At 48.5% G+C, this 27526-nt stretch overlaps 2 protein-coding genes across 8 annotated transcripts in view; one reads left to right on the top strand and one right to left on the bottom strand.

Annotated features, from left to right (window-relative positions):
• LOC117604614 (cell adhesion molecule 3-like) overlaps nt 1-27526 on the top strand; it is a 107218-nt gene that overhangs the window by 52931 nt on the left and 26761 nt on the right. For 4 of the 7 annotated variants that reach the window (XM_034324905.2, XM_034324907.2, XM_034324906.2 and 1 more), the window contains exons 1-2: nt 6426-6530; nt 23544-23725. In XM_034324905.2, coding sequence (XP_034180796.1) covers nt 23680-23725 — 46 coding nt within the window. In that variant the 5' untranslated portion in view covers nt 6426-6530; nt 23544-23679. The other 3 variants (XM_034324904.2, XM_034324903.2, XM_034324902.2) reach the window with 3 other exon arrangements.
• Nucleotides 4617-6868, bottom strand: Rh5 (Rhodopsin 5). Its single transcript, XM_034324896.2, has 8 exons — nt 6601-6868; nt 6332-6526; nt 5890-6105; nt 5674-5804; nt 5419-5591; nt 5195-5352; nt 5031-5126; nt 4617-4971 (listed from the first exon to the last, which is right to left on the bottom strand). The coding sequence occupies exons 1-8, from the start codon at nt 6660-6662 to the stop codon at nt 4857-4859; spliced, it is 1146 nt and encodes a 381-aa protein (XP_034180787.2). The 5' UTR covers nt 6663-6868; the 3' UTR covers nt 4617-4856.

Genomic DNA, 27526 nt, shown 5'->3' with positions numbered 1-27526 from the left:
GGAAATAGCACGGCTAAAAATATCGTCTTTCGTTCGAACGACTCGCCGATCTTTGTTCGACGTCGTTCTCGCGGGGAGGGCGTATAAATACGGTTGAATAGGGAATTTCTAAAAAGGGTGGCATGTGTAATGCGTCGTTGACGCGTTCCATGGGTGCTCTCGAGCGAAAGGTAAAGGTGAAGATTGCAAATGGTGCGACTCGTTCCTATTCGTTGAGGAGGAACGCTTCTTTTCCGTGTCGAGCGGAAACGAAACGTCCCTTCCAATTATGATCGAGCAAATCGTGGAAGGAATAATCAAATTTTTATTTTTCTCGCGCGACTGCCGCGTCAACTACCGAGAGGAATTCTCGGAACGTTCGCGAAACGGAAAAAGGAATGCTGTAGCAGCGTTCTCGTGCGATGAAGAGAAAAGGAGAAAGGAGGAAAGAGGAAACTCGTTTAACGACCGTGCCGGCGAGCTGATACGCGAACGACACGAAATACGTCTGCAACGAGATGCAAATTACGGACTTACGAAGTATTGTTACGGACGTGCGACAGGGCGCGCTGCAAATAATAAATCGAGCAACAGTCGCGTTGTCTACCGGCAAAAGTATACAGCGCGATACCGGCCAACGCGGACCGACTAATGTTTCTTCGAATTCACGTTTAATTTCATTTGGACGAAAAGAGAAGGGTGGAAAGGTGGTTCACGGAGAAGCCGTGAAATATTACACGGAATGGATTTAATCTCGCGGGTTTCGTCTTCTCTTTCTTCGGGCTGTCCGTGCGGCTACGAAGCGGTCCGAGCAAATGCTCGTCCACTTTTCGAAATTGCGTCGAGCCGAGAGGGTGAATCTCGACGTGGACTACTTGCAACGAGCTTTACCGCGTTTCGCAAACTGCGCTGCGTGTACGATACCTTCTGACGCGCGGCCTTCTTTCGCGCACACCGCAACCCCCATCCACCCTTCTCTCGCCCCACGACTCCAACTGGTCCCTATGGCAACGCACTTAAGCTCGCTTTAGTATTTCAGTCTCTGGGAGAGGGTTCGCAGGTTCCCCTATGCTGATCTCCCTCTCGGCAAACTCTCTTTCCGTCTCTGTCTACCCTGAAGCTACCCCCTGGCCAAACCCTCCACCACGGCCAACTATTGTCCGAGCTGCATCGGACTGGGCCAACTTGCTCTTACCACTTTACTCGCTCCTTCTTCTCCTCCTCTCTTTCTCTTCCACCCTTTCCATTTAACTCGCTCACCTGTTTTCTTTCTTCTCCTCCTCTCATCCGCTGCGCCTCTGCGCCGTTGTCGCTGTAAACCTCCATCACGGCCTCCCTTGGCTCTCGCTCCGAAAGGATTTAACCCGGAGTATCTCTAAACGTCGCGACACCCAACTCTCCCGACGTTGCTCCTTCGTTTTGTCCCGTGGTACAACGTGCGCTGCTCGTTTTCGCGTTTCACAACTAAACGGAATAATAAGCGTTCCTGGATACGCTTTTACGCTTGTCTACGCCCGTCCAGGGCACACCTTCGTAATGTTCTTAACAGCTTTGAACGAAGTTTCGTTCCTTAGTATCGTTTGACACGCGTTTCTTGATTCTCCTAACACGCTAGTCAACCGGTTCGTTAGCTCTTTCTTTACCGCCATCGAAGAACGAGAAGTTAAACCGCAAGGAAATCTGAGATCGATCGCTGGAGTATCGATTGGAACGGCTGTAGGTCGATCGTTTACCAGAAATCTCTCGCGAAGAATTTGCCGGTGGCGATGAAGCATGCGAAAAATTCGCAACGCGGTAGATAAATTACATCGGTGCGCCGATGAGATCGTCGAAGATGGAGTTTGCGGGGAAAACGAATAGCGTTCGTAGGAAAGTTTTACAGCTGAATTCTCAACCGTGACGTTTCGCGATATATGAAATATAGGGAACATAAGGGGGATGGGAAATCGGGATCCGCCGCGTTACAGCTAAATAACAAGTCGAACGTATCGACGAGGAGTAACGATCGTGTTAACGCCTCGGCTGCCTAACGAAGCTTTACTCGCGTCTGTTTTTTACTTGATCGAAACGTATGCTGTCCATCGGTCTACATTCTACATCCTCGTCGTGGAGTTTTCGGTCTTCTAGCTAACCCGTGGAAAATCAATACGCGATAACAAGGTGGTGAAACGCAACCGATAAGGATGATATTTATTGCTCCCGTTAATATACATCTCTCGTGCTGAAACGAACAAAAAGACCCGTAGAGTCTGCCTTAATGAGCACCCTGGAGTTTATTACCTGGCGCTTAACGGGGATTAAGACAGCTTTAAAAAGGATAGCGCCCCACAGCGAACCACCCAAACGCTGTAAAACACTCGGTCGTCTCTGGATAACGGGTAAACGCTACCAGCTAAGATAAATCACCCTCGAACGTGTTGCCGTTCGTTTGATCGTTCGATACATCCTCCGCATCCCGTTCGAACGTTCTGAATTATCGCTCGCCAACTCGGCCAACCTTACAACCAGAAATTATGATTTGCCGTAAACGTCTCTCTCGATCCTTGAAATGTTAGAAGAAAAATCTGACCGTGTAATGTAGGAAGGCAATCGAAGCTGTATGCAGTATTTGATATTGCAATAGCCGGCGTGACGCGAAAACATAGGACGCGACACTGCTACTTTAGCAGGAGATGCTACGATAATAAATATGCCGTGCGCCGGCAGCCATAAATCCCGTGTAATTGAATTTTCAACATCCATAACTGGTCGTCGCCGGTGCGACCTCAGGAAATAGGATGGGATGTATCTTAAACCGAGTGGGATCGTTCCTTTCCATTCTCGAAACGACGCAATCCCTTCCGAGCCCTCTTCGATTAAAACGCTGCCTCCTTCCTTCCTCCACCTCCACCTCCTCCGTCTCCGATTCTTCGATGTTCGCGGACTGGAACAAGTTTTAATTCGCCCCCGAAATCGATTCTTTTGCCTTCCACTCTCGCGCCCGCTTTCCCTCGCTCTTTCTCCGCTACCGCCTTATCTGTCTCCGTAACTCCGCCCTATCCACCCCTCGAGCTCGCGGGCTAACCAACGTTTTCTTTCTTCGATTCTCTGAAAACGGCCAGTTCCTTTGACGCGAACATCTAATCAAGAATTTCTTCGAACCCTGAAGCCTCGCTCTGCCAAACTGTACTCGCTTCTTCTTAACTTTCTCCTCCTCTTTCCTTTCTTTCCGTCTTTCCTTCTTTACCTTTCTGCGGTACAGCCCGAGGAATCGTGGAAAACTTTGATTGTGCGATGGTCATGCACTCGGAACGGACCAAAAGAAAAAAAAAAACAGTCGGGACCAGTAAATAGACGAAGTTTCAATCGATCGAAAGTTGGATTTCTCGATGAGTCGCGTGTACGTTTCGCGGGATGAATCGCCGTAGAACTACGGTTGTTTCGATTATTGTCGAGGGATAAAAGATGGAATATTCAAGAGTGGACGCGTCGGATCCGCGAAATCCGGAAAATCCGCGGGTGGATCAGGAGAAAGGGCTGCGAACGAGACTCGGTAGCGCAAGAGATCGTGGGGTGCCGTGATGTCAGAGATTACGATAAGCCCTCCCAGCGGCGAGAAACAAATGACGTACTAACTGCATATTAACTGAACTGCTGGGCTATCCGTTGACTCCGCCTACTATCCTGGGAGCCACGCGAGAGTATACTCTCTGCATGTACGTACACGATCCGCCAACATCGTAAGCATTCGGACTAAACTTTCACCGGTACATTTCACGCCCACGTAATCGTCCCCTGGCTTTCTCTCGATTAATCGGAGTGCTTCGCTGATGAAAACTACCAGCTGCATAAAAACGCACAACTCGCGTTCGAATATTACGTATCCGTTTCGATAAATTTCAATTCTTTTCCTTAACGTTGCTACGAAATTCTTGCAATTTTTTCTCCCCCCCGAAAAAAAAAGAATCTAGCTTGATCGCGCAAAGGACCTGGTCGAAACGAATTTCGAGACCTCGTCGTCTCGGATTTCTAAATTTCATGCATGTAAAGAGGATGCGCGTGTACGATGTAAATCCGCGCGAAATAACGGCTTTTCATGGCGCGTTTCACTGGCGCAAGATATCACCTTTCAGAGAACCTTTAGGATGAAGATTCCAGGGGAGTTAAGGAGATCGGGATAACGAGAATGTAACGAGATCCTCTCAATTTCACATAACAAGCGCTCGCACGAACTACGTCTCTTTCTTTTCTTTTTTGCACGTCGCGGGAGGTAAAAATTGAGGTGTTCGACAGAAATATCCCTTTTTTCTTTTCAAAACGATCGTCGTCCGCAACTCGTTCGACTTTATTTCATTTTTAATTCAGAGCACTCGAAAGAGCATATCATTTGCATGATTGTACTTTGTAAAGAAAGCTTTTGTACGTTCAAAATTGTCTCGGTTACCGCGCTCTGAATAGTGCGCATGATCCTTGTACCCATTCTGCGCCAGATCGTTATTCGCGGTCGTGTCTTAAATCAAAATCTAGCAGCATGGTTGTTAATGCGCAAAAATATGACCGGATTATGAATTTTGAGAATAGCTTGCGTCATTGATTAAACGCAGGGAATGTAGAATAGCAACGCAATGACAAACGAAGGAACTTTGATGGTAGGAGGTATTTTGCTTTGTAATTTGCTTTATTAATGCTTTAATAAGAATACAATCGATAGTATTGGTACGAATAAGCAAATCGCTGAGATTGTTTTCTCACAGTCTGATTTCCATCGGTGACATAGAAGCTTTGGCTCTTCGAAATCGAGATCGAGATCGAGATCGAGATCGCACTTGTGGTGGCTCGTTCTGTTCAGTGCGTCTCGATCGTCGGTTGATCGAGGTTTGAAAATCGAGCGTCTCGATTTACCCGGATTCGTCCGTTTTGATCCTTTCGGTTTGGGCGGATGCGGAGTCGTGTGATATTTCCGGTTCGCGGATGCCCATCCACGTGCATCGCTTTTGCAATTCTTGTCGGTATCTGGCGGACAGAGAGAAGCTGAGCTCGTCTAGAAAATCGCAAATAGCTGGTGTCGTTACCTAGGATGATTGATCGCGTAAATCCACGGATCGATGCATGAAACTGTTTTCGCGAATACAGCTGGCATCATGGTTGATACCGGTGTTAAAAGTTCCCTGCAAGAACAGCCGTGAATAGCTGAGAAAAATGCATCGAGATTGCAATGAAACGGGAGCAAAGTTACCGATTGCCGTATGCGCCTATCATGGATACGGTTGCATACGGTGTCCAAGCTAGGAGAAATAGGAAAAATATGGTAAAGGCAACTTTGGCGATTCTCATTTCCACGCTTCTCTCCTTGTCCTGATTCGACACCAGAGACTTTACGTTCATTTTCTTGGCCTACGAAATCAAAGTATGCATAAACGTTCGGTTAGAGCAGCGACTGTTAAAAGTGATTCCACCGACCTGTTCGCGCAACATTTTCTCGTGATTGCGAATCGACTTGAGCAGTTGGGAGTAAAAGTACACGATGAAAATTAAAGGTATACAGTAGGCCCAAATGAAAATAGCCATTACAAAGACCTTAGTGTCTTGATCCTCCGTGAGGAAGTCGAACGAGCATGTAGTTAGAAAACCCTCTAGAAATAGTTAAAAGTTTGAGAAAGTATCTTCGAAAGAAAAAGTACATATTGAAGGTCGCCTTGGGGGTTGCTCGATTACCGGTAGTGAAACGACCCCAGACTTTCAGCAGCGGTAAAACAGTGAACGGTGTCACCCAGAACCAGGTGAAGAAAATAATTATCGCAGCCTGCTTCGAGTTCAATCGTCCGTCGATCGGGCAGGAGATGGTTCTGTCAAAAGAAATAAAGTAATAGGCGTGTTTGAAATTGTTTGAAGAAGTTCGAAAGCGATGAAACCAGAGAAAATCATCGTAACCTGTATCGGTCAAACGCGATTGCAGCATTGGTGATGGCTTGGCCCATACCAGAAACCGAGCCGAGCACCCCATAGACATCGCAGCCTACTTCCCAACCGATCATACGTTCCAAGAAGCTGTTTATAATTAGCATAGGCATCTCAATCGCCATTATTATATCGAATATCGCCAAGCTAACTATAAACATATTGGACGCCGTCCTCAGCGATTTTGATCTGAAAGCACATCGCAGAGTATCACTATTTTCATTTTCCCTTCCGTCGGTACACTGTGCGGCATTGCTGTTGTTTGACGATAGTCGGTACACCTTTCCGAACCGGAAGCGGAAAAATCGATCCGAACGATTCTGCTTCCCCGCGAAAGATGGCTCCACCACCTTTCTTGACGGTTCCACGAAAACGCGCACATCGCCGACGTTAGCGAATGAAATTGTCAACTTACGTGCTGAATATCCATATGACGCAAAAATTTCCTACGCAAGACATCACTGCTAGCATAATATAGATGAGCGCTAGTCCAATGTGCCAATATTTTCCAGGTGCGAGGAACGCTCTCCAATGGGGATGCACCAGGTCCGAATGTTCCGGCGGCACGTTCCATCCCAGGAACCTTTCTCGCATCGACGGAACGAACGTGCTGTGTGAGTAAACGAAACTACGTATGATATTTTTCTATCGATGTAAGATTATTAGCTTCGCGCGCGCACATACCCGCTTTCTTCGCTGACGTAAGCCAATGGACCGTTGACGAGAGTCTGGTTGCGTAATAACATCCCGGAACGACTCGAAGATTGTTCAATTTACGCTCGATACACGGGAATCGTATTAAGCGGTGGAGGATGTAAATAAGAGGATTCAGCCTAGTTTCGACAGGTACGAAGTGGAAATAAAGAACTCGCGAGAAAAATTTAGGTTTGTTTGAAGTGAGAGACGGTGCAGGGGTTGAGAATACGTTCCGCAACTCACTTGACTCGGTTGATGGTGATCCTTTCCTTTTATACGCGCGAGGAATCGCGATATCGAGACTGGCGTGCCGCTTGAGAGTTTAATTCGATTTGCGATTTACGAATACGAGAAACCTTTTGTTCGGCTGAGTCTAGATGGTCACGCGAACCGATCTCCCGGCTCCGTTCTTCGTGACACGATGCCTTAATCTCCGATCAAGGCTACGTTTCCGTTGGGAGAGAACGAGATGAGTTCGAGCGAGTTAGCTACCGGTTGTGTACCGTTCGCCGAAAAGTCCGACAATCGAGAGGCTCGTCATTGGGAAATTACGAGGGTGCAGTTTCGTTTCGGATCGATTGGACGCGCGCTGTCAATCTCGTAATCGAGGGCTCGTTTTGTTATCGGTTTAACCGAATAACGCCTCTCGAACCGATCGAAAATTCAGAGAAATTGCGACGCACGTCGGTCACCGTCCTGAAATTTCACGCTGGTCAAGCGTCGCATCGCGTCGCGTCGCGTCTCTCCTTGTCATTCAGCGCATCGCTAGGCGTAGGCGTCTGCACTCGCTATTCGATGCCCGCTGTTCGTCGGCGGCCGCAAACCATTTTTACACGCGGTCACCATTTGGCGCCGCGCGAAATTCATCTCGGCAAGTGGAACCGGTATAGATGGGTATATCGCGCGAGCTCGGCTTTCGAAGCTACCGCGACTACAGCCTTCGCGCATCCACCGGATTAAATCATAAAATTGTCCCGGAACGGTCCCGGAATTCCACTGATTTACGAGGACGTTCGCTCTGCTCCGTTCGCGCGTGCATTCGCCCCGGTCTCGGCTGTCCGGTGTCCGTTGCGTTTCCACTGCGCTGACCAGTTAGTCGGCTGGCTGGTACATTGGCTCCGGTGCATGCCGCGACGACGGTATAAACGCGTCCGCGCGAGAAGATACAATCTCGGGATTTTACGCTCAACCTACCGCGGAAGAAGGAAAGAACGAAAAAAAAAAACGACGTTCGGTAGAGGTGCGAGCAGGACGGGAGAGAGAAACGAGTAGTAGAAGCAGAGTTGTGCCGGACAGAGTCAGACAGAGAAGAGGGAGTTTCATCCGACGCGCGTGGCAAGAGGGAGTAGTAGCAGCGCGTTTTTCACGATTCAACAGATATATTTACGAGCTTTGTTCGCTCGTGTAATTCCCGCGACTTATAAAGCGTTCCTACCATTGTCCGCGGTGGAAATCCAGCGGGAAAATTGAATGACAAACAATGGGCCCAACCGTGGCCGATTATGGTAACAATGTGAGTTGGAGCGACCAATGACGCCGGTCCTTGCGCTTCTCTGTTCGTCGAACCGTCGCATCCCCTCGTACGAACGCGTTATCCTTTTTTTTCGTCAGTCATCTTTCATCGATTCTCCTCTTCTTTCCTCCTTTCCTTTTTGTATACGCATCTATCTCTCTCTCTCTCTCTCTCTGTATCCGACTATTCGACGAACAGCAAGCGTACTTTTGATTTTTCCCGCACATCCTATAGTCGTTCGCATAGACATAGACGGAATCCATCGACGAGAGGACAATGGCCCTGTCGTTTCGAAGGGACAAACATTTCTAAGCGCACCGTTGTTCCTCTTTGTCTCGTATTTGTCTCTGTACCGGATACGAGTGCGGTCCGATTCGAACGATCTCTCCGGATCGGAATCTCGCGATAGCACGCCGCGTGTATTTTTTTTCCGATCGACGTTTCTTTCGCGAGGCAATCGATGCGAGGAAATCGATCTTGGTTCAGATTTTTCGGCTAAAGGCAGCTTGCCAACGAGGATCTTTCGGCTTACCATTATTTTCACGGTACGCGTCAACGTTTTATCATTCGATTCTCGACAATGGCAATAGCGCGTTGCGTCGATGCATCGCATATCTACCACGGTGGCCCGTTTCGAACCACCCTCGTTACCAGTCTCTATTTCCTCGAATTCGTCGACGCGCCTCCACCTCCGCCTCCCTCACGTCGCCGTCTCACCGGCAGCATCGTCGATCGTGAATGAAATTGTCATGGAAGCTCGTCGTCGTTCCGGCTTCGCTTCTCCCTCGCTGTCCACCCTTCCTTCCCCTTTCGCGTTTCAGTTTCCCAATCCCTCCCCGTGCCACCCCTTCGCCCCGGCAACGCGAAATATTCTCTCTAGGTAGTAAACCGCCGCCGTTGCGATAGTCAACCCGCCGTGCGGCCCGTACGAAGAACAAAGGAATGCAGATTGGAGAGACTCGGATTAACAAGGATTAACGCTAATTGGGCGGCTGCCGCTCGGTTGTCGTTCTTCTTCTGGTCGCATCGCGTCGCGTAGCTAGGTATGGTACAGCCGCGTCGTTAACGGTGACCTGGTCTTCCTCGCCTCGTACTTCCCTTGATTTTCACCGAACGCGTCCATTCGAGAAACATTCGTGCATCGAACGTGCAGATTGACACTTTTTTTCCGATTCAAGAGCCATCGCGATTATTCAAATCGCCTGCCACGAAACGAGTCGCGGATGCCAGAGACGAGGATGCCTTCTCCAACCGAGAATTCTCCCCTCGTTACGACCAAATCAATTCGGCGTCTCCGTTAATCGTACTCTTTCTCCCCGAGGAACCGTGTCTCGCGATTCCGCACCGAATCGGAATTCCATCGACTCTTGGGAAAATTTTGCGGCTTTCCGTCTGAACGATTCCGCGAGAAACGACTGGCGCGGCAAATATCGTTCGCTCGATAAGGGAACGAACCCGTTTCTCCGACCGAGTTTCGACAATTATTTCTTCCTAGCTGGACGATACGATGAAAAGGATCAGGATGATGGGAGAACGCTTGGAAACGACATCTTCATCTCGCGCGCGATAAACGGTATTATGCGAGCGAGGTACATAGGTACTTGCCCCGTTATCCTCCTACGTACTCGAACGTTCCCGCGTTATCTTCCAACGCGGCCAGCTTCAACCATGTCCGCTCTTTGTTCGAGATGCAACGAGGAAGCAAATCAACTGGTATACGGTGGAATATTAGAGAGCGACGCGATAACATCCCACGCGAACGGAAAAAAGATCGTCTCGAGATACGATATCCCCTCGTAAAAGCTTGAAACGTGTTTTACGATCGTCGCGTAAAATTATGCGGATAAGCCGTTCCGAGGGGATCCTCGTTGCGATAGGAACCGATGACGAACGTCGAAACATCGTGATCCGGCTTGTCGTACGTCCGATCCGAAGGTTTCGCGTTTTCTACCGTTGCTGGAAAATGGAAAGTGGAAAGTGGAAAGTGGAAAGTCGAAGTGGGTTCGAGGCATTTTATCTAAACGTTGTTTCCACTAACCGGAAGCATATATGGCGACGGTGTCACGAGGATCGTACAATTCGCTAGAATGTCTGTAGTCTATTTCCAGGACGGTATATCCTTATCGTTTATTTTAGCGCGCGGCATAGTGCTTTCCAAGTGAGGCGAATAGGCAAGAGAGGTTTAAGAGGAAACCACGAGTTTTCTGGTAAAAATGTAAAGTCGAAAAGTCGGGTCGATAGGTGGGACGAGGGTAGCACCAAATATACATACGTCTAGTGCCTGAAATAACCTCTCATTTGTTCCAAACCCGATACCGCCGTCTCTCTTCTACTCTCGTTTCGTTTCCGTCCCGTCTGCCTCTCTTTCGTCGGCCTCGTTTCCGTCTCCGTCTCCGTCTCCATTCCCTCAGCCCCGTCTTTTTAACCCGGGACCCGTTTATCCCGACAAAGAATACGAGGGCGCGGTCGTAGGTAGAGGGGAATACCGTCGATTTCGCGAAATTCTTCGGAAAAATCTCCATAATTTCGGGAATTGCCTTTTGATGTTCGAGATGAAAGGGCTCGCGATCGAACGGCCCTCCGTACCGTCCCGCCCTATTCCTCTATAACTTTGCCTCGTTTTCCTTTCTCTTCGATTCCTCGATGTTCTCGGACTCGTGTACCACGGCATAGCCAGAAGTTTCCAAACGATTCTCGATATATTTGACCGGTCGAATTCTCGAAAACACGATTTTAGAAAAGCTTACGAAGGGTTGTGATTACCGGCGAGGTTGAAGCTCGTTTCGTCCGTGTTTCTCAAAGACTTGACAAACGGACGGGGCGAGAGTGAAAAATAATCGGGAAAAGGTAACTAACGTCTCGGTGGCTCGGAGCGTAACGAATTCGTCTTGGCCGCAGGGAGGGACAGGGGTGAACGAGGAAAAAAGGAAACGGACAGAGGGAAAGAAGCGAGGCATTGTCGGGTAGGGCAGAAGGAAATAACAAAGGGGAAAATGGTACACAATGCGTATCGGAGTACACGACGACGACGACTCGAACACGAAGGTGGGATTGGATGCTCGTATTTGCAACTGGTAGCTACGTGGACAAACGTGCAAGCGTATCGTGACCGTAACAAACGAGAATAGGTACGAGGTAAGAGGAGCGAGTGTTTGTGAACGCTCGCGAATTGCCACGCCGCCATCCCGCTCGGCTTAATTTTCCTCTGAGCCCTTGGTAGTTATTCGAGCGCTGGCTGGTCGCGCCGTACCGCACCGTACCGCGCCGACTAGCTCGTGCGGGACAGTTGAATCGCTGCCGGGGATTCGCCATCTTTTGTCTTAGCACAATGCCGAGCGAAGCACAAAAGTGACTAAGTGCCTGTAATACCCGCCATTATATGCCTTCTACCGGCACTCTTCTCTGCGTTTCCCACCTACCTCCTCTCTTTCATTCTTCGGAAAAATCGCGTACGAGTCTTAACGCACCTCTCCGCACCGCTCGAACAGCTCGTTCCTTGCCGCGGCTCTTTTAAATTAACATCCTACCAAATCGCTCCACTTTAGTCACGTTAGTTGATGCTTGCGAAGCCTAACTGGCATCGTTTCGTGGCAACGTTACGCGACATTATTTATGACAGCTCGTTTCTCCTCCGGTAGACTTGCACGGTTAGTTAGCGTACTCGTTGGCGATTTGTAAGGTCGCCGGTGATTTGCGAAATCCGTTAGTTGAAAATTGATATAACCGCTGCCTAGAACGTTAGTCAAGCTAGGTGGAACGACTATGACGGATAGCCGACATCTGGAGGCAGCGGCCAATCGATGTTGCATTATCAGCTTTCACGCTGATACTCTTCGATCGATTCGAAACGCACTCGTATCGGTTCCTTCGAAATTCATTTCGCCACCGCGTTTACAATGCGAACGTTAATTGGCATCGATTCTCCGTTAGCGACGTTTTCAACTTTCTTAAGAGTTTTAAGCGTTTCCAGAGTGTCTGGTAGACGGCGACGAGTAAATTACCAGGAATTTCGGCCGAGTCAGCGTCTCGATACTGTATAGAATAACGCGGTTGAATCTTACTGAAAATACCGATAACGACTAAAGAAATTTTCTCATTAACGTGTATACTCTACGTTGACGTAGAAGGAGCACCGTTATTAATGCCACCTGACCTAGATTCGGATAATGACAATATGTCGAGTAATAAGTCTTCGTTGAAGTTCAAAAGTAACGCGGTTTTACATCGAGCGAAGATAAATTGAAATCGTCCTCGGTCGCGTTATGAAAACGCGAGGCTTACGGTCGAGCTCGTGCTTCGATTCGCAACTAGACGGATAAATCGAAGAGAACGATACTAAATTATAATGCGATCGAATCGAACCGCCGAAATCGGGCTTCTTTCGCGTCGATCCGTGGTTAAAGTTTTTTCACCACCCCCGTCGAAATGTATTCCCGATTCGTCCCGTTCGAGTTCGGTTAACTCCAGCCGAACACGGGATATTTCGTCCTCTCTTGTTCCGCAATTCCTTTTAAACTCTATCCTGAGGTATCTTTTCTTTTTTTTTTCTTCTTTTTTTTTTTTCTTTACTTTCGAGCCGGAACACGTTTAGCTTTTGCGTCACGTCATTTAATTTCCGGACTCGAACTCGAAAGTTATTGGCTTGTACGTGCTCGTCTCAATTAGGTCTCGGCACAGAAGGAGAGAGGGTGGCGACCAAAATTGTTTCTTCGTGTATTATGCGAGGGACAAACTTTTATTGGCTCGCCTCCTAGTTAGCCGGCTAAACTCCAACTTTTCGTTCGAGAAGAGACCGGAACTTTAATGCGTACTTTCGTTTAAAGACGCTTCCGCTCGTTAACGATCGACCGGCAATTAATCGATTAATCTACACGACACGGCAACGGGACGCGACGTTTCACCTGAGTAGCAATGCGAGCCGACGATCACCGGAAAACTTTTCCAACTCGATGATACGCTTGCAACTTTTAATCCGTACGAAGCGTCGCGTCGACTCGCGTCACTTTCCACGTTACGTTCTCGCTCGCCTTCGGTGAATTTTATTCACGAAACGAGCGTCGAAAACGGAATAGCGGTTCAGGAAGGTTATCCGGGAAACGTGGGATACATCGAACGAGCTACCTCGATGACTGATTTATATTTTATTCCTCGCTAAGACGTCTTGGAAACGAATATCGCAAACTCCATGAATGAATGAGATTGAATCTCTCTCTCGTTTCTCTCCTCACTCGCTTACACCAATGGCCGTTTAGAAAAAAGAACGTTCTCGCCGGTGAAAAATAGAGAATCCTCGATCTCGCGGTTCTCGAAATGATTCGAGCTCTCGTCCTCTCTGGAGGCCACCTATCGATTTCACCGTGTAGAACGGAGCAAGGATGCGAGACAGCTTCGGAACGAGATAAACGGAAGTGGATGGAGAAAGTGGAAGGAGGAGGGAAAGGCAAAGGGAAAGAGGAAGAAAGTAGGCGGTAAGCGCTCGATTAGAGAGCGTCTGATCAAGCCTATTAATCTTCGATCTGTCCGATACTATACCATGAATTATGCATCGCCTGGGCAGACGCATTGATTTCTCAGCCAGACAGGGAAATATTATTCGAATAATTCAAAGTAATGAGTTGAGAGCGAGTCTCTGAGTCGAAGTGGTTTTGCTATTCCTCCTTTCTTCCTTGCTCTCCCATTGAACATCATCTACCTGGTATCAATTATGTAGTTACAGTTAAGGTATGCGACATCGAGCAGAAAGCTCTTCTAACTTATTATCAAGCTGGAGACACGATACTTGTACGATCCTCCCAACGACTGGCCACGGTATCTATGCTTTCCTAAACATATGCAACGTATTTGTCCGGCTAAACTACACGAGACACTGACAGGTGGAAGGTTACCAGCGAGAAGTATCGCAGGTAGAGGAGGAAAGGGAATGAAATAAATCGACGGAAGAAGGTTCGCGTATCGGATATCGTCGATAAATCGAGACCCGTAGGGGTTTCCGGGAGATTAACGGAGAACTTTGTCGTAGACGGGGTAAAGCCGCGCGAGAACACTTTTCTCTAATTCGATAGGAAGTTACTTCGGACTGGCTGGCCGATTTCCGCCGCGGTTCGGATCTTGGTCAACCGATTCGAGATTCATTCCGAAATCGAAGCGAAACTTTGATAACGATTACAGGTCTTGCCTATCCGCGTTCCGTCGCGCTCGAAACAATTCGATCGTACTCTGAATTCTTCGCGCGGTTCCGAAAGAAAAGAGTTAACAACGATTTGAAAGTTCGCCGGAAAACGGAACTGGCATGAATAATTCAAGCCCGAATCACTAACCTTACGTCGCGGCTCTCTTGATTGACTTTTGCCCTTAGAGAAATTTATTTTCGGCGTATCTCGACCTTTGAAAATACGGGACAGTCGCGACTGTGTAACAATTTCTATAAAAAGTACCTAGAACGGTGAAAGAACTGAACTCGTAACCTTCGTACTTCCTTCGATCCGATATTATAGCACTTTTACACGCGTGTATAAGCTTCGAGGATTATTCATCAGACGCTAGAGAGACAGTTTATTGTAAAGCGTTGAAAAAATTACTATCCCCGCAACCGAATCCCAAAGGTAGTAATGGTAAAGTCGAAGGAACACGAAACGGTTCCGTGCATGCAGCACGAGTTTTAAGGGATGCAGATCGTAACCTTCTTCTTCCTTTCGTCGTATCTTCGTCCAAGAAAACAGACGACACCTTGGTCTTATTTTTTCTTGAAATTTTTTTATTCGATCGAACGAGTACCGTCTTTGCGAATATTCGAAGGGCCTCTTTACAGTTTTCCCTCATTTCTCTCGTCTTTTCTCGTCGTTTCTCGAGAGCTGGCAAGCCTATAGGCGCAGACGGCAAAAGTCTGTTATCGATACGCTACGTTTCGCCTAGATATTTTAGTAGGTGCGCGCACCTTTCCTCTCCGAGTACATCGACATTGTTACGACAAACGATACGAGCTCCTCCACGTCCGCTGAGATAAATAAGCCCATCTTGTTTCCCGTTGAAACGTCGATACTTTTCGGCGAACGTTTTTAAATCTCGTTCGTTTCGGAAAAATCATCGTCTAAGAGGATGTCGCGTCGAGCCGATCCTCGTTTTCCCAGGTCTCGTTTCTACTTCGTTTTTACCGTCGTCGAACCCACGCCGCTTGGCCTCTCGCGTTTTCCATAATATCGGGAACCGGGAACGATGCTCGAGAGTCGACCAGCACACGGTAATCTCGTATCCGAACTTTCGCGACGAGGGCGCGAAACATAACTCGTTAGACGTGGGGCCGCGACCGACAAGCGAACGAGCGACGTGTAGAGGGAAACGGGAAACGGGAAACGAGAACGGACGCGAAGCGGAAGAGGGACCGGAGATACGAAAAGGTTTATACGCGTGTAAAGCGAAACTGCGTTGCCAGAGACGGTGGATGATGACGGCTGGTTGAGTCGCTGGTATTCGCGTCATAGATGGTCCACCGACAAGCCCCTAGTGCCGAGGAAACGAGAGCGTGTTTTAGATTGAAATTTCACCGGCTAAAAAAGGCCAGACGTTAAATGATACATCGGCCCGATGAACTAGTTCGTAACAAATGTCGATCCTTGAAATAGGACGCGGCGGATAATCGAAAATCAGCGTATAGGCTTGTAATAGACTGATTCGGGGTAACGAGCTGAGATCGTACGCAGGGGTTGGGAAATTCGAAATCAGAAACCACGGAATCGTTACGTTTCAATATACGATTCGATGTTAGCCTGGCGTCGCGCGACGTGATTCAAAGCGTCGAGACGACTGCGGTCAGGAGGGTATGATTCGCCCGCGGAATGTCGGTACAAAGAGAAAGGAAACTCGGGATTGCGCGTTCTCGTAACTGAAGGGGAACGAGAGATACGGTGGTAGTCTGCAAATGATTTGCATAATTGATTAAAGACTCTCCTCGTACTGGTCGAGTATACGTTGTACGAAGCGTCGGTGAAACTTGCCACGCGTATAAGCCACCAAGAGTGAAGTGCCTTGCGAAACCCTCGAGTCAAGGGTGGAACCAGTCTTGGTCCGATTAATCGCGTTTAAAACGTTCCCTATAAATCTTTGCTCGTGAACGAAAGTGGCCGCTAACGAATTAACTTCCACCGTGCCGCAAATTTTGTTTAATAATGGCCAGCTAATTTGCTCCTCCGTTCAGCCTTGAAATTAACCGAAGGCAAAGTACCGATACGTTTCCGTTTTCTCTTCGGCTTCCCGTGGCTGGTTAATCGATAGAAACGACAGTACTAGTTCGCGACATTTATACCCCGTTTACCCTATGTTCGAATACACGGGAGAAATAAACCGATCGGGCCTATCGGCTTTGAAATACCTTCCTGACCTCGCTTTTCTACGTTCTCGCGTTCTTTTCGCGACGACTAAACGCCGGAAGGGACAGCTGGTCGAGGCGAAGCCGCTTAATCTTCTTGTCGCCGTGCAACCAGGATTCCCTAGTGCCACCGGAAGAACCAACGCTCCTCCCTTTATTCCTTTTGCTCGTATAAACGGCGCAAAAACCGCTGTATTTCTCATACTTTCTTGCCCGTCGGCTAGATTAATATACTTACTTTGTTACGTGTTTCGCGAAGAAAAACTTTTCCCCGGTGATGGACGTTGCCGCGCGTGGGTGCTGTTCTTGTTTTTTTTTCCCCCCTTCTTCTTCGGGAACGTTTAGAAGAATCGAGGGAAAATTTGGGGTGAATCGTCGAGTGGAATTGGCCCGGTGTTCCCAGGAGCCGCGTCTCGGTCTTCCCGTGGAACGGTTCGTTGATTTTTCGATACATGGTAAAGGCGGGAGGTCGGCTCGGCTGTGCACGTTTACCGAGCCGTCGGAGACGATCGAGAAGGAGGGACGTGGCCGTCGCGGCGTATACCGGGCTACGTGCGGGAAACGTGCTAGGAAATATGTATGCGCGGGCTTGATACCGCGGCGCATACAAGATGTACCGCGATAAAAAGTGCATTTTCGGCCTCCCAGAGGATCGCCGAGCCGACATCGCCCCATTGCCGGCTACCTTTCCTTTACCGTTAATTTTTATTCCCTCTTTCCTTTCTCTCTTTCGTTGACTCTCTTTGAGCCCGTGGCACGATCGATGCCGCAGCCGGTAACCGGGTAAGCTCGAGATGCCGAATTTCCACAAGGTCCAGCCGAGTCGAAAGAAAGGGGACAGTTTCGGGGGTAGCACGTTTTGGTCGGTCGTCGCTCGTCTTTCGTCCTTGTAACGATCCCGGATAATCGGCCACTTGTTGACAATTCGCGCCACTCGATTGGCACGCCTATAAATTAATTCAGCGACAGAGTGGACCAATTAATCGAGAGAGAGAGGGACAGGTGGGAATGGTGCTCGATAGCGGGCGTGTTTGCTAGGTCGTAAATCAAGCAGCAAGTAGCAAGCAGCGACGCGTCGCAACAATAGCTATTACCATGCCCTATGGTCCGACACGATGCCCAGTACTCTACCGTCTTACTTCGACCCGTTATTACCAGAAAGCCGACCAGCTAACTTGTTGATACCTTCTTCCATTCCGTTCGTGCAGCTTTATTTCCCGAACTCGGTGAAGTCCGGCTCGTACGTCAAACACGTCGAGCCAGGAACTCCAAGGGTATTCTTCTTCGAAGGAGAAACGTATAACGTCGGATCGAAGTATCGCCGAAAGAGACGTATATCATATTCGCATACGTTTTACGAGCACACGATGGATCCTTTCTCACGGTGTAGTAGCTTAGGTTGGTGCTCGAGATAAGACCGTAGGATCGGGAGTCGCGTCACTGGTATCCCACGGCTAAAAGTACGCTATTCACTGAACGAAAAGAAAACAAACGTAGCCTGGATAGCTGTGCAAACACGAATCGATTCCGAGGAGAAGAGAAGACGCGGAAGTATCTCCTACCGTACAGAAAGTCGTAAAATTCGCGAACAGGACTCTCCATTACTCGGTTCGAATCGAACAAAATGGTTCGAAGCAAAGTCAATAAATGAAAACGATCTATCAGGCCTACCGAAGGCACACCGAGTTGAAAGAGGAAGAAATTAAAAAAAATAAAAAAAAAGAAAGAAGGTATCCTATCGTGGAATACACGGATACCGGTCGGAGTTGGCTTAATTATTTTCTCTCTCCTCCGGTTCCGTGGCGCTACCCTCCAGTTACAAGGCCGCAGCCGGCTCTCAAGAAAATTACAGACAGCCTCGATAAATATTAACTCCGTAGTCCGGAAAGGTCGTGAAAGCTACACCCTCCGGTTCGGTCTCTGCTTGTCCCTTTGGCTCCCCTTCCATCGCGTCGCGGCCCGGCACCGTGTCGGTAGCTTACGTTTCAGACGGTCAGGTTTCTAGGGTGGTGTAGTGCAACAGGGCTCGGATACGGAGGAACGCGAGCGAATGAGAACCGGCAAAAGGGTGAACGAGAGGGATGAAAGTCGGTGGCAGAAGGAGAAGGAGAAGGAAAAGGAAGGTTGCCGGTGCGACGAGCTGGAAAGGATGGTCGATACTATCTTCCAGCAGACGCAGAACGGTTCTATTTATTCGGGTTAAGTAGCACGAGCCTTCTACATACGGTGCTACCGACCGATTCGCGTCATCCCTTGCGTTACAGCTCCGAAACGAATTCACTGCCTAACTAACCAGCTAAGAGGAATAAAGTCGGAACGAATATTCTTTAATACCTTTACCGATATAACACGAATTTGCGTCACAATGCTGTTGTACTCGTCGAGTCGAGTCGAGTCGTGGTCGTATCGCCTCCAATTCCAAGCGTTCTACAGCGCGTGGAATCCACTCGACGAGAGATCCACTGGTAGGGATCGCAGACGAGCGTTGTCTCCTCGGGGAAACTAATTTCGCGGGACGATTGTTTGATTAACGACGCGTTCCAGCCGGAATATCCTTGCGCGAACAAATTTTTTACGCGTCGCTAAATCACGTTCGTAGCTTCGCTTTATGTTAATTTTATTTTTACCGTTGTCCGTTTCGCGAAACTCGGCCGGTGGGAAAAGATAAACGAGACGATGAATTATTCATTACTAGATAAGCACGATTTTAACAATGAACGATCGCAGCCTGACTAACGCGTACGCTGCTAGCGGCACAGGTAAACTTATTTCTATGGATGCAGATGCGGAGGGAAGAGGAAAGGCGAGCAGTATCGATATTCGAACTGGAACCGCCAATAAGAAGGACACGTACGATTTTGCTTGACGTATCCCTCTCGAACTGGCATTTCGAACGATCGTTCCTCCCTCTTTTCCCGTGCTCCGTGCACCCAGTATGTACAAGATCGTTGATCGCGCGCGCGTGCCTCGATTAATGAACGGGATGATCAATCTACGCCAATCTCGTAAAAGTTGCCGTACAAAGTACAACGTCTTTGATGGCGTAACCGCAAATCGTCGGATCGGCCGTATACGCGGTTTCCAGCGAAAACAATTTCGCTGTCTTCTCAATCTACTGCAAACCACAGTGGAATTTATCGTCTATACCTACGAACTGGGATTTGTACCGCAATTGTTTTCAAAGGAGCACCGCAGCGAGCATAAAGGGAACGGAATTTCGACGCGTTACCCCTTGCCTTTCTCCGCGTTCGCTTTATCCGCCTATCATCGCGGGGATAACCAACAGGCAACAACGATTTTATCGAGACGTTGATCGCGCGATAAACGCTAATACGCGTTATGGACAGATTCGAATTCACCGGGGTAAAATATGTACATACGTGTCCCGGCCGTGGAAGGTGGATAATCGTATCGTAAAATGCTCGATTCAAACCCCCTATCGTTCTCTCTTCATCTCTCCTTTCTTTGTCGTTCTTGCACCGAGTTTCCATCTCTCTGTACGCTCGATTCGCGTAAAAACGGCCGTACCAGAGTGAAAAAGCTCGCGAAACGGTGAACGAGAAGTAACATTGAATCGGTTACGAGTTCCCTTTCGTTGTTGCTACTCGCTCTTCGCGTTCTCCGCGCGGGCTGTTAACGATCACGGTTATCGTTAACATTAATTGGTGCGTTCGTTTCAGTTTACGTAGAAAATTGAAGAGAAGCAACGTGGAAACGAGGCCTAGAGGGCCGGAAAAACGATTATACCGTTACGAAAAAATTCCCACGCTCTTTGAATGCAGCGGATGCGCTGCATTCGTTGCATCCGTGTGCAGGTAACGGTCTTGAGATGCCGTAAAGGCACGAGCAAACTCGTTCCTTTTTCCGACGCGGGGCAGCGAGAGAACCGAGAGATCTCCGGCAACGAATCGTCGAGGGAAGAAAACGGTGGAAAGTTAATTTCCCCTCTTTTTTCCATTCGCGAAGATTTCCCCGCGGCACGCGTTTACAAACGACCGAGCTTATTATCGCCTTTAAAGTACACCTACCCTTTGTTCGCACGCATCGATCTCTTTCGAAGAGATAACAGAACAAGGGAATAATTGTTTCAACCATCGGCAGGGAGCTTTCGAACGTTCGTCGCTAAGCCTTCGATCTCGCGGACAATTAGTCGCGAACGTCGTTTCCCCGAGGTCGGTACGTGAATTTATAGCGAGGATCCCGCGAGCGTATTCTCGACGAAGCGACGATAAAATTGTTCGTAACGAGAGTATTTCCGTAACTTGTACGAAACGCTTATCACCGAACGTTTTTCTCCGACTGTGCGAACGGTAATATCAATCAACCTGACGGGATATTGATAATTAGTAAAGACGGTACATTGCGTCGAGTAGAGAAGGTGGTCGTTACGCTCTCGACTCGTGGCGTCGATGTCTCTGAATTCCGTCCGATAGGATGGAAACATCTAAAGAGGAAAGGTGAGCCCGAGCTCGATACGGGCGAGGAGGAGGTTTCCGATCGATGCAGCGTGTCGAAAGCCGAAGATCGGATCGTGGCCGTGGTCGGACGTTGTTTCGGTGGCGTAGCACGCGCGGCTCCGTCCTTTCGATGTGGAGAGTCGCGTGCATTTCGCACCTGCTCGACTTGCAACGCGCAAGCGCCCAGGTATACGACCTACCGGCGCACCGACCTAAAGTGGCGCGACGTCGAGCTTTCGTAGTCGGCATCGGCCATCCGCGACGCGAACTTTCCTCTCGTCGTCGCTTCGCCTGGCGTCCCGTGTCGCGACGCGTCAGGGTAAATCGCGAAAAACGATTTGAAAAGGAAATTTCTTTGGTTCGTTGAAAATTTCAATTTCCCGGTTTTCCATATTATGTACGCGAACTCTCGATCCTATCGCGTAGTTAAGTTTCATTTTCTCAACCTTTCGTCGTTGATTTTCAATTCTATCGATGTTTCCGTGTAACGCGCGAATAAACTGGGATCGTGTCCGACCGATGAGTCGGAAGTAGCTTCTCCACAAGTAGCCGCTACCGGCGCGGCACGGCGGCATTGCGGTAAGCCGCTCTTAATCCCTCTCGAAGATCGACGGTAACCTCTGTGCTAACTCCGAAATTCGATTAAACCACGGTGAAAAAGGCGGAGAAATCGCGAACGATCGAACGATCAGCAGCAAAACGGTGTAACAAATCGAATCCATTCGGGAACTTGCAATTTTTCACGGGACCTAGGCTGACTGTGGATCGCGATATCGATCCCGTCGTTAGTCGCGCTGAAAGGTATCGGGTGTGAAGAGTTTGTCGAGTCGATGCAATTATGTTAACGAATGAACGAACACCCACCACGCTCCGCCCCTTCTTTGAATGGATCCGAAAGGGAATAGTCTCGGTCAAATCAATACGCATTCGCGTTATACGGTTGGACTACGTGGGGTTCGAAGGGTACGGGGGACAGAGAAACGAACGGTGTTTGTGTATGTGTGTCTGTCAGGGGGAGAGAGAGAGAATCGAATTGTGTAGATGTGTGTAAGCGCGTGTGTCCACCTGAACGGTCATTCTTGTGCACGTGTCACGAGAGAAAAACAAAGGGTCGGTCGAGCGATCGCAATGGTTGGTATCGTCGAGTAAACAAGCAGACCTAGCTCGGTTAATAATTCGGGCCTCGTTTGTCCTCTCGTTTCCAGTTGACCTCCGGATATCAGACCGTTCGGTCGCTCGCGACAGTGCTCCGTCGAAACTTGTTTGTAAATTTTCCTTTATTTCGTAACGAGATTAACCCCTTCCCGTACTTTAACGAGTCTGACTCGTAAACAGATAGTCGGCTCAAACACGAATATCACGAGTCAGACTCGTGAACAGATAGTCGTGTCAAACACGAATATCACCAGTCAGTCTTGTCTGTTTAGCGCGCGTTGACGACTATCGCTTAGGCCCGAGTTTCGTCGAGCTAAATAACACGGGAAGGGGTTAAAGGTACGATATACGAACATTTCCTCGATTTCCTTCGAAATCGATCGATTCGCGGTTGGGAAATGTATTCCCAATGGTTACCGAAGTATCGGGAAACGCGGTTGAAAGGCAGGATCGATTCACGTGTTCGTACACGCGTGCATGTTCTCCAGATGAGAAGGACACACGTGGGCGTTTCGAGTCGAAGGAACCTCGGAGCTTTGGGCGAGATTGCAACAAGTTGCATTTAAAAGCCGTACCTTCCGTACGACGGCATACTTTCCTTTTTCTCTTTTCTTCGCTCGCGCCTTTCCTTCTCGTCCCGTCTCTCGTCCACCCTCCCGCTTTTCCTTTATCTCTTTCTTCTTTTATTTTTCTTCACCTCTCTCACTCTCTCCCTCTTTCTCTCTTTGTTTGCCTCGGGTTTCCGCGTTCTTATCAGAGAAAACGAAGTAGAATCACCATTGTTCCTAAATTGCTTCCTACTACATATTTGAACGAGCCATTCTGAATATTCGCGGCTCGAAATTCATCGTTAGCGATCTTCGATACCAAGGGTGTTCGTTCACGTTAATTGTCAAAGGAAATACGGTATAGACGACGACGACGACGAGTCGGCAGATTCGGCTCGTTGCGTCCTTTTGCCGAAGATTTGCTCCGCTAGTTCCTCGACTCCCCCGCAAATATCCTCGGCTCTTATTTTTCGTCGACGTTGCGATCGTTGTCCGAGATTCCGCTGAAAATTACCCACCCTCTTAACGGGTCTGTCTCGGTGCCAAACTATCGCCCGCCAACGCTATCGGACCGGAGATCGGATGACGCGGCGCTGCTCGAAAGTCGCGGAATTCTTCGATATCTCGGCGAGAAATATTTAACGGTCGAAACGACTTTTAAACGTAGCCGACGATCCCGGTTGACGAGGGTGCAGCGCGTGAGATACCGCGAGGGGTCGTGTCACAACTCGTCCGTCTTCCTTGGCATTTATCCGCGTTCGTTAGCAAAGAATTCGGGACAGGGGGTTTGGATATATCTAAGGAAGGATTGGACGCGTGAAAAGTGGCGATCACGCAAAGAAAAATACAGTACGACTACGTAACTCATCGTGTGCATACGTGTGTGTCCGCGTTAGGTTGTTCCTGACAGTTCTCGTGCCTGAAAGGAAGGAAGGATCGACAGAAAAGTGACAGGAAGAAGGTTGAACGAGGCTGGAAGAACGAAGGTGAAGGTTGTCGACGATTTCGAGATCCGAGGAGGCGAATCCGACGATGGATCTCGCGCTGCTTTTAATCACGGTTCTTCTCGGACAAGAGGGTAAGTTCTCAATTACACTTTTGCATGTGGGTAGAAATAATCGATTCCGAAGTTACTTTTGGTGGTATTCGAACAGTCCTTTTTCACGATATGGGAAAATAATAAAAATGCAGAGATCTAAAAAGGAGCGCGACGGCAATGCTGACTCTGGGAATGTAGGAGACGGGGAGGTTCGGGGAATGGTTTAAAAATGGCACTCTTTCTAATTACGCTCCGCCGTTTCTTCCGCGTTATCGCAGTTTTTTCGAGAGAAACGTACGCGAACGAGGCGGGAGTAGCGGATACGACTCGAAAAGTGGTACCCGGTAAAGGGGAAAGAAAGGAGATAGGAAAAAGGGGTAGAGTAGGATGGTTAGAATTTATGACGTTCCAGCAGTGGAGCCTGACAACGGTACGAAAGAGACAGAGAAGCAAGGAGTACATGGTTAAGTAAAAACAAAAATCTCTCGGTGGGGAAGTGAAAAATTAAACGAGCGAACTCCGAGATCGGTAATCAAACGTTGAACAAAGTTGCGAATGCAACCAGGGACCGACCAGTTGTTAGAGTTTTAAGTGTCCTTTTTCTCCATTTGGACGAAATAAAAATGGGAAAGAATGCGAAAGATAGAGAAACTGCATAGCGGGAGTATTGTCGTAAAGTGCATGTATGTACACAGATGGAGGTCGGATATGAAATTTTCAGGCAGTAAACTTGAAGATAAGATGATCTGCCGGGAGGCAAGGATTAGCATAAATAAATAAAACATGCATCGCGGCGGAGTATCGGAAGGTCTGGGGTAGTTGCACTACAAAGACGTCCGGGGGGAATAGAAATCGACGAGTTAATTGCGGAGGAGAGAGGAGACCGCGCTCGTGCTCATAAATTATCGGTATTACAGGCACAGAGACGCGTTGCATCTCGTCGTTGATCAATAGCGTGCTTTATAACATTGCCCGTCCAACGCAACACGGTGGTCATCGCTTTTATAATAGGATAATATTAACTGTAAATATTTCTCCGTCACTCCATTTGCGGTTGCGTTTGGGAATCGCGCATAAATCAACGGTGTACCATACAAAGCATCCGGCCGACGAACGCAGGGAAGTTGTAATTTTCATTTTCACCGGTTTCACTTGAAACCCATCGATTTGGTAAAATGTTCCTTTCGAACAACAGAAGCAAGAAAAAAAGAATCGCGATCCGCGCGAACCGAGAGCCGACAATTCGTCGAACGATCGTTTTAAACGGATTGCCGGTTCCGTTTTCATCGGCGCCGATCGTTCGTTTCGTCGTTACGAAGCAGTAGGTCGTCGTTACGAACCGCTGTCGCGTATGTAACGTGTATCGATCGTTATGCAGAGGAAAAACATGAAAAACGACGTCGAAAGTCAACGGGACGGGACGCGGCGAGACGAGACCAGGCGACAGAAGGGAAAAATGAAAAAATGATTGACGCGTTTAACGAAGACAAATTAAAAAGGACAGATTCGATGGTCGGCGATGGGGATGGAGAATGGTGGAAAGTAGGCGAAGCACGTTGGTAGGATTAGGATGAACGGTGAACGAAGGGTAAAGACAGGGGTGAACAGACGAGGAGTAAACACGATCCAAGCTTGTACCGGTGGTCCTCGAGAATGAAAAACGCAGTCGGAGCAAGCGTTTGGACGATGGTTATATCGCCTTCTCGGTCGCGAGTCGTTCCCTTAGAGCCACCCTAGCTGATGAAGATAAAACGGGATAATTATAGAGCCTATCGGGGATCGTGGCGCGGCTAAATTTCGTCGAGACACGCGAGATCGTCGAAAGAGGGTTGGCAATAAAGGGAAACCAGGCTTAAGTAAAAAAGAAGGAAAAAGAAAAGAGAAGCGAAGAGGGAATAAACTCGGCGCGGTAGGGAAGTAAAATGGGTTGAGGGCGGAAAAGGGGATTGCCGAGAACGGGATGTCATTAATTTTTCATACGGACTTGGCACATCTGCGTTCGGTCTGCCACGCTCTGCAACCCCGCTAATTATTTCTGGCTCATCATTTTTCCTGCTCGCTTCTTCCGCATGCTCTCTGGTTAACTCGATTTCTCGCGGTTTCTTTTCCGCCTCTTTTCCCTCTTACCGATCGGCAAAGAGTATTCTTCTTTGATAAATACACCATGCTATCGTTCCGTTCGCCGCCGACTCGTCGTTGTCTCATTTTCAATTGGAATTCAGGACGCGCGCTTATCGGCGGATCGTTATTTCCCAAGAGCATCCGTAATTGACCGTCTCGTCTGCTGCCGTTAGAGGTTGACGATTCTTCGAAAGCTCGTCAGCCGACCGAAAGAAAGGCAACTCGGATAAGAAAAACTAATTATTTCTAAATGATCTTCCGTCGAGCGCCATTTGCCGGTTACACTTTCACAGCTTTCGCTCCCTTATCGGCTGCACGCACAGTAATAAGCTCTAATAACTTGCACTTTCCTACTCTTTTCACCGTGTCACTTGGTTCCGTACCCGCTCCCGTTCCCGTCTCTTTCCCGCACTCTGCTTGACTCGCGTTCCTGCAAAGGTACTCGAGAAAGTGCGATTTCAGCGCTTTTCAACTTCGATTCTCCGAGACTACTTGGACCCCCCCCCCCCGTTCTAACCGGAAACGAAATGTCCGCAGTGGCTGGAACATTTTCTTTTTTCTCTTTACGGTAACGACTGACCGTCGCGTCGCGTCGCCTCGCCTCGTCTCGCGTCTCTACGACACACGAACTTCACGTATTTCGTCTTTTTGGCACGTAATAGCCGCTTTTCCGTCTTCCTTACGTCGCCTTCGCGATTTTCCTTCAACGATACGTCTTTGGACACGAACGTCGCCTTCGTATCTCGACGAGGTACGCTTCGAATCGTGCCAAAGGTACAACGTCTCTCGCTCGATACCTGTGCGATTTTCTTCACGAGTTTCTACCCGGTCGTACGTCGTCCCGTATCGCTGGTTAATTGCGATGGAAACCGAGGTTTCGTAACAGGAATTCGTCGTCGCATTAGCATACCTTATACCTTCGATTACTTAGCCGGCTATCCAGCCACCGTTAGCTTTTTATCGCTTTCGTAATTCAGCTCGTTCCTTTCCATTCGAACGGTTCGCCCGGCAATAAACTGTTTCCGGGTGAAAGGACAAATCGGAAAACGGAAAAATTGTCCGTCTTTTCTATTCACGGTGCTTCGGAAAAATCCTCGTCGTCGTCGTAGTCGACGTCGTCGTTTGTACACATAACGGGTGTGCTTTTTCTACGTGATTTTTACGCCCGTTGTCTCGGAAATACCGATAATTAGCTGTATATATAGCGAACCCGTCCAGTCGTGCCTTTGCATACAAGCGAAATCGATATGGTGCCAATTCACCAACCGAATTCGAATAATTAACGTTGCATTAAATATTCGTGTGGCAATCGGCCCGCCGTTTTGGGACGCGTTCGTGCGGTACTAATTTTCAATTCCAGACTAAACGAAATATCGTAGCGTTGTCACGCGAAACGACGTTAACGCGAGTTAAAGTGACGAATTAAAAGGGATGCAATGGAATGTGAAATCGTTAGGAAAACCGGTGAATTTTGTTGGAACAGGAGACTGGCGTGGCGGTATTGTGTTTTTTTTTTTTTTCGGTCGGCCTGACGCTGTTATCGGTAGGTAGCTGTCGCTACTTTTGCCAAGTCAGAGAGATTCCAGTCGAAAATCGCTTGCGAAAATGACGGTTTGTACAATGCGAACAATCGGTACAATACAAAGGCGAGATAACGCAATTTCCTATCGGACAGTTCCCATCTCGGCCGAAGATAAAAACCGTTTTCATTCGTGGCTG

Source organism: Osmia lignaria, chromosome 7 (assembly GCF_051020975.1).
Source record: "Osmia lignaria lignaria isolate PbOS001 chromosome 7, iyOsmLign1, whole genome shotgun sequence".
NCBI lineage: Eukaryota > Metazoa > Arthropoda > Insecta > Hymenoptera > Megachilidae > Osmia > Osmia lignaria.
Note: the sequence above shows the minus strand (reverse complement) of the source record. Positions and strands in the feature narration are given on the sequence as shown.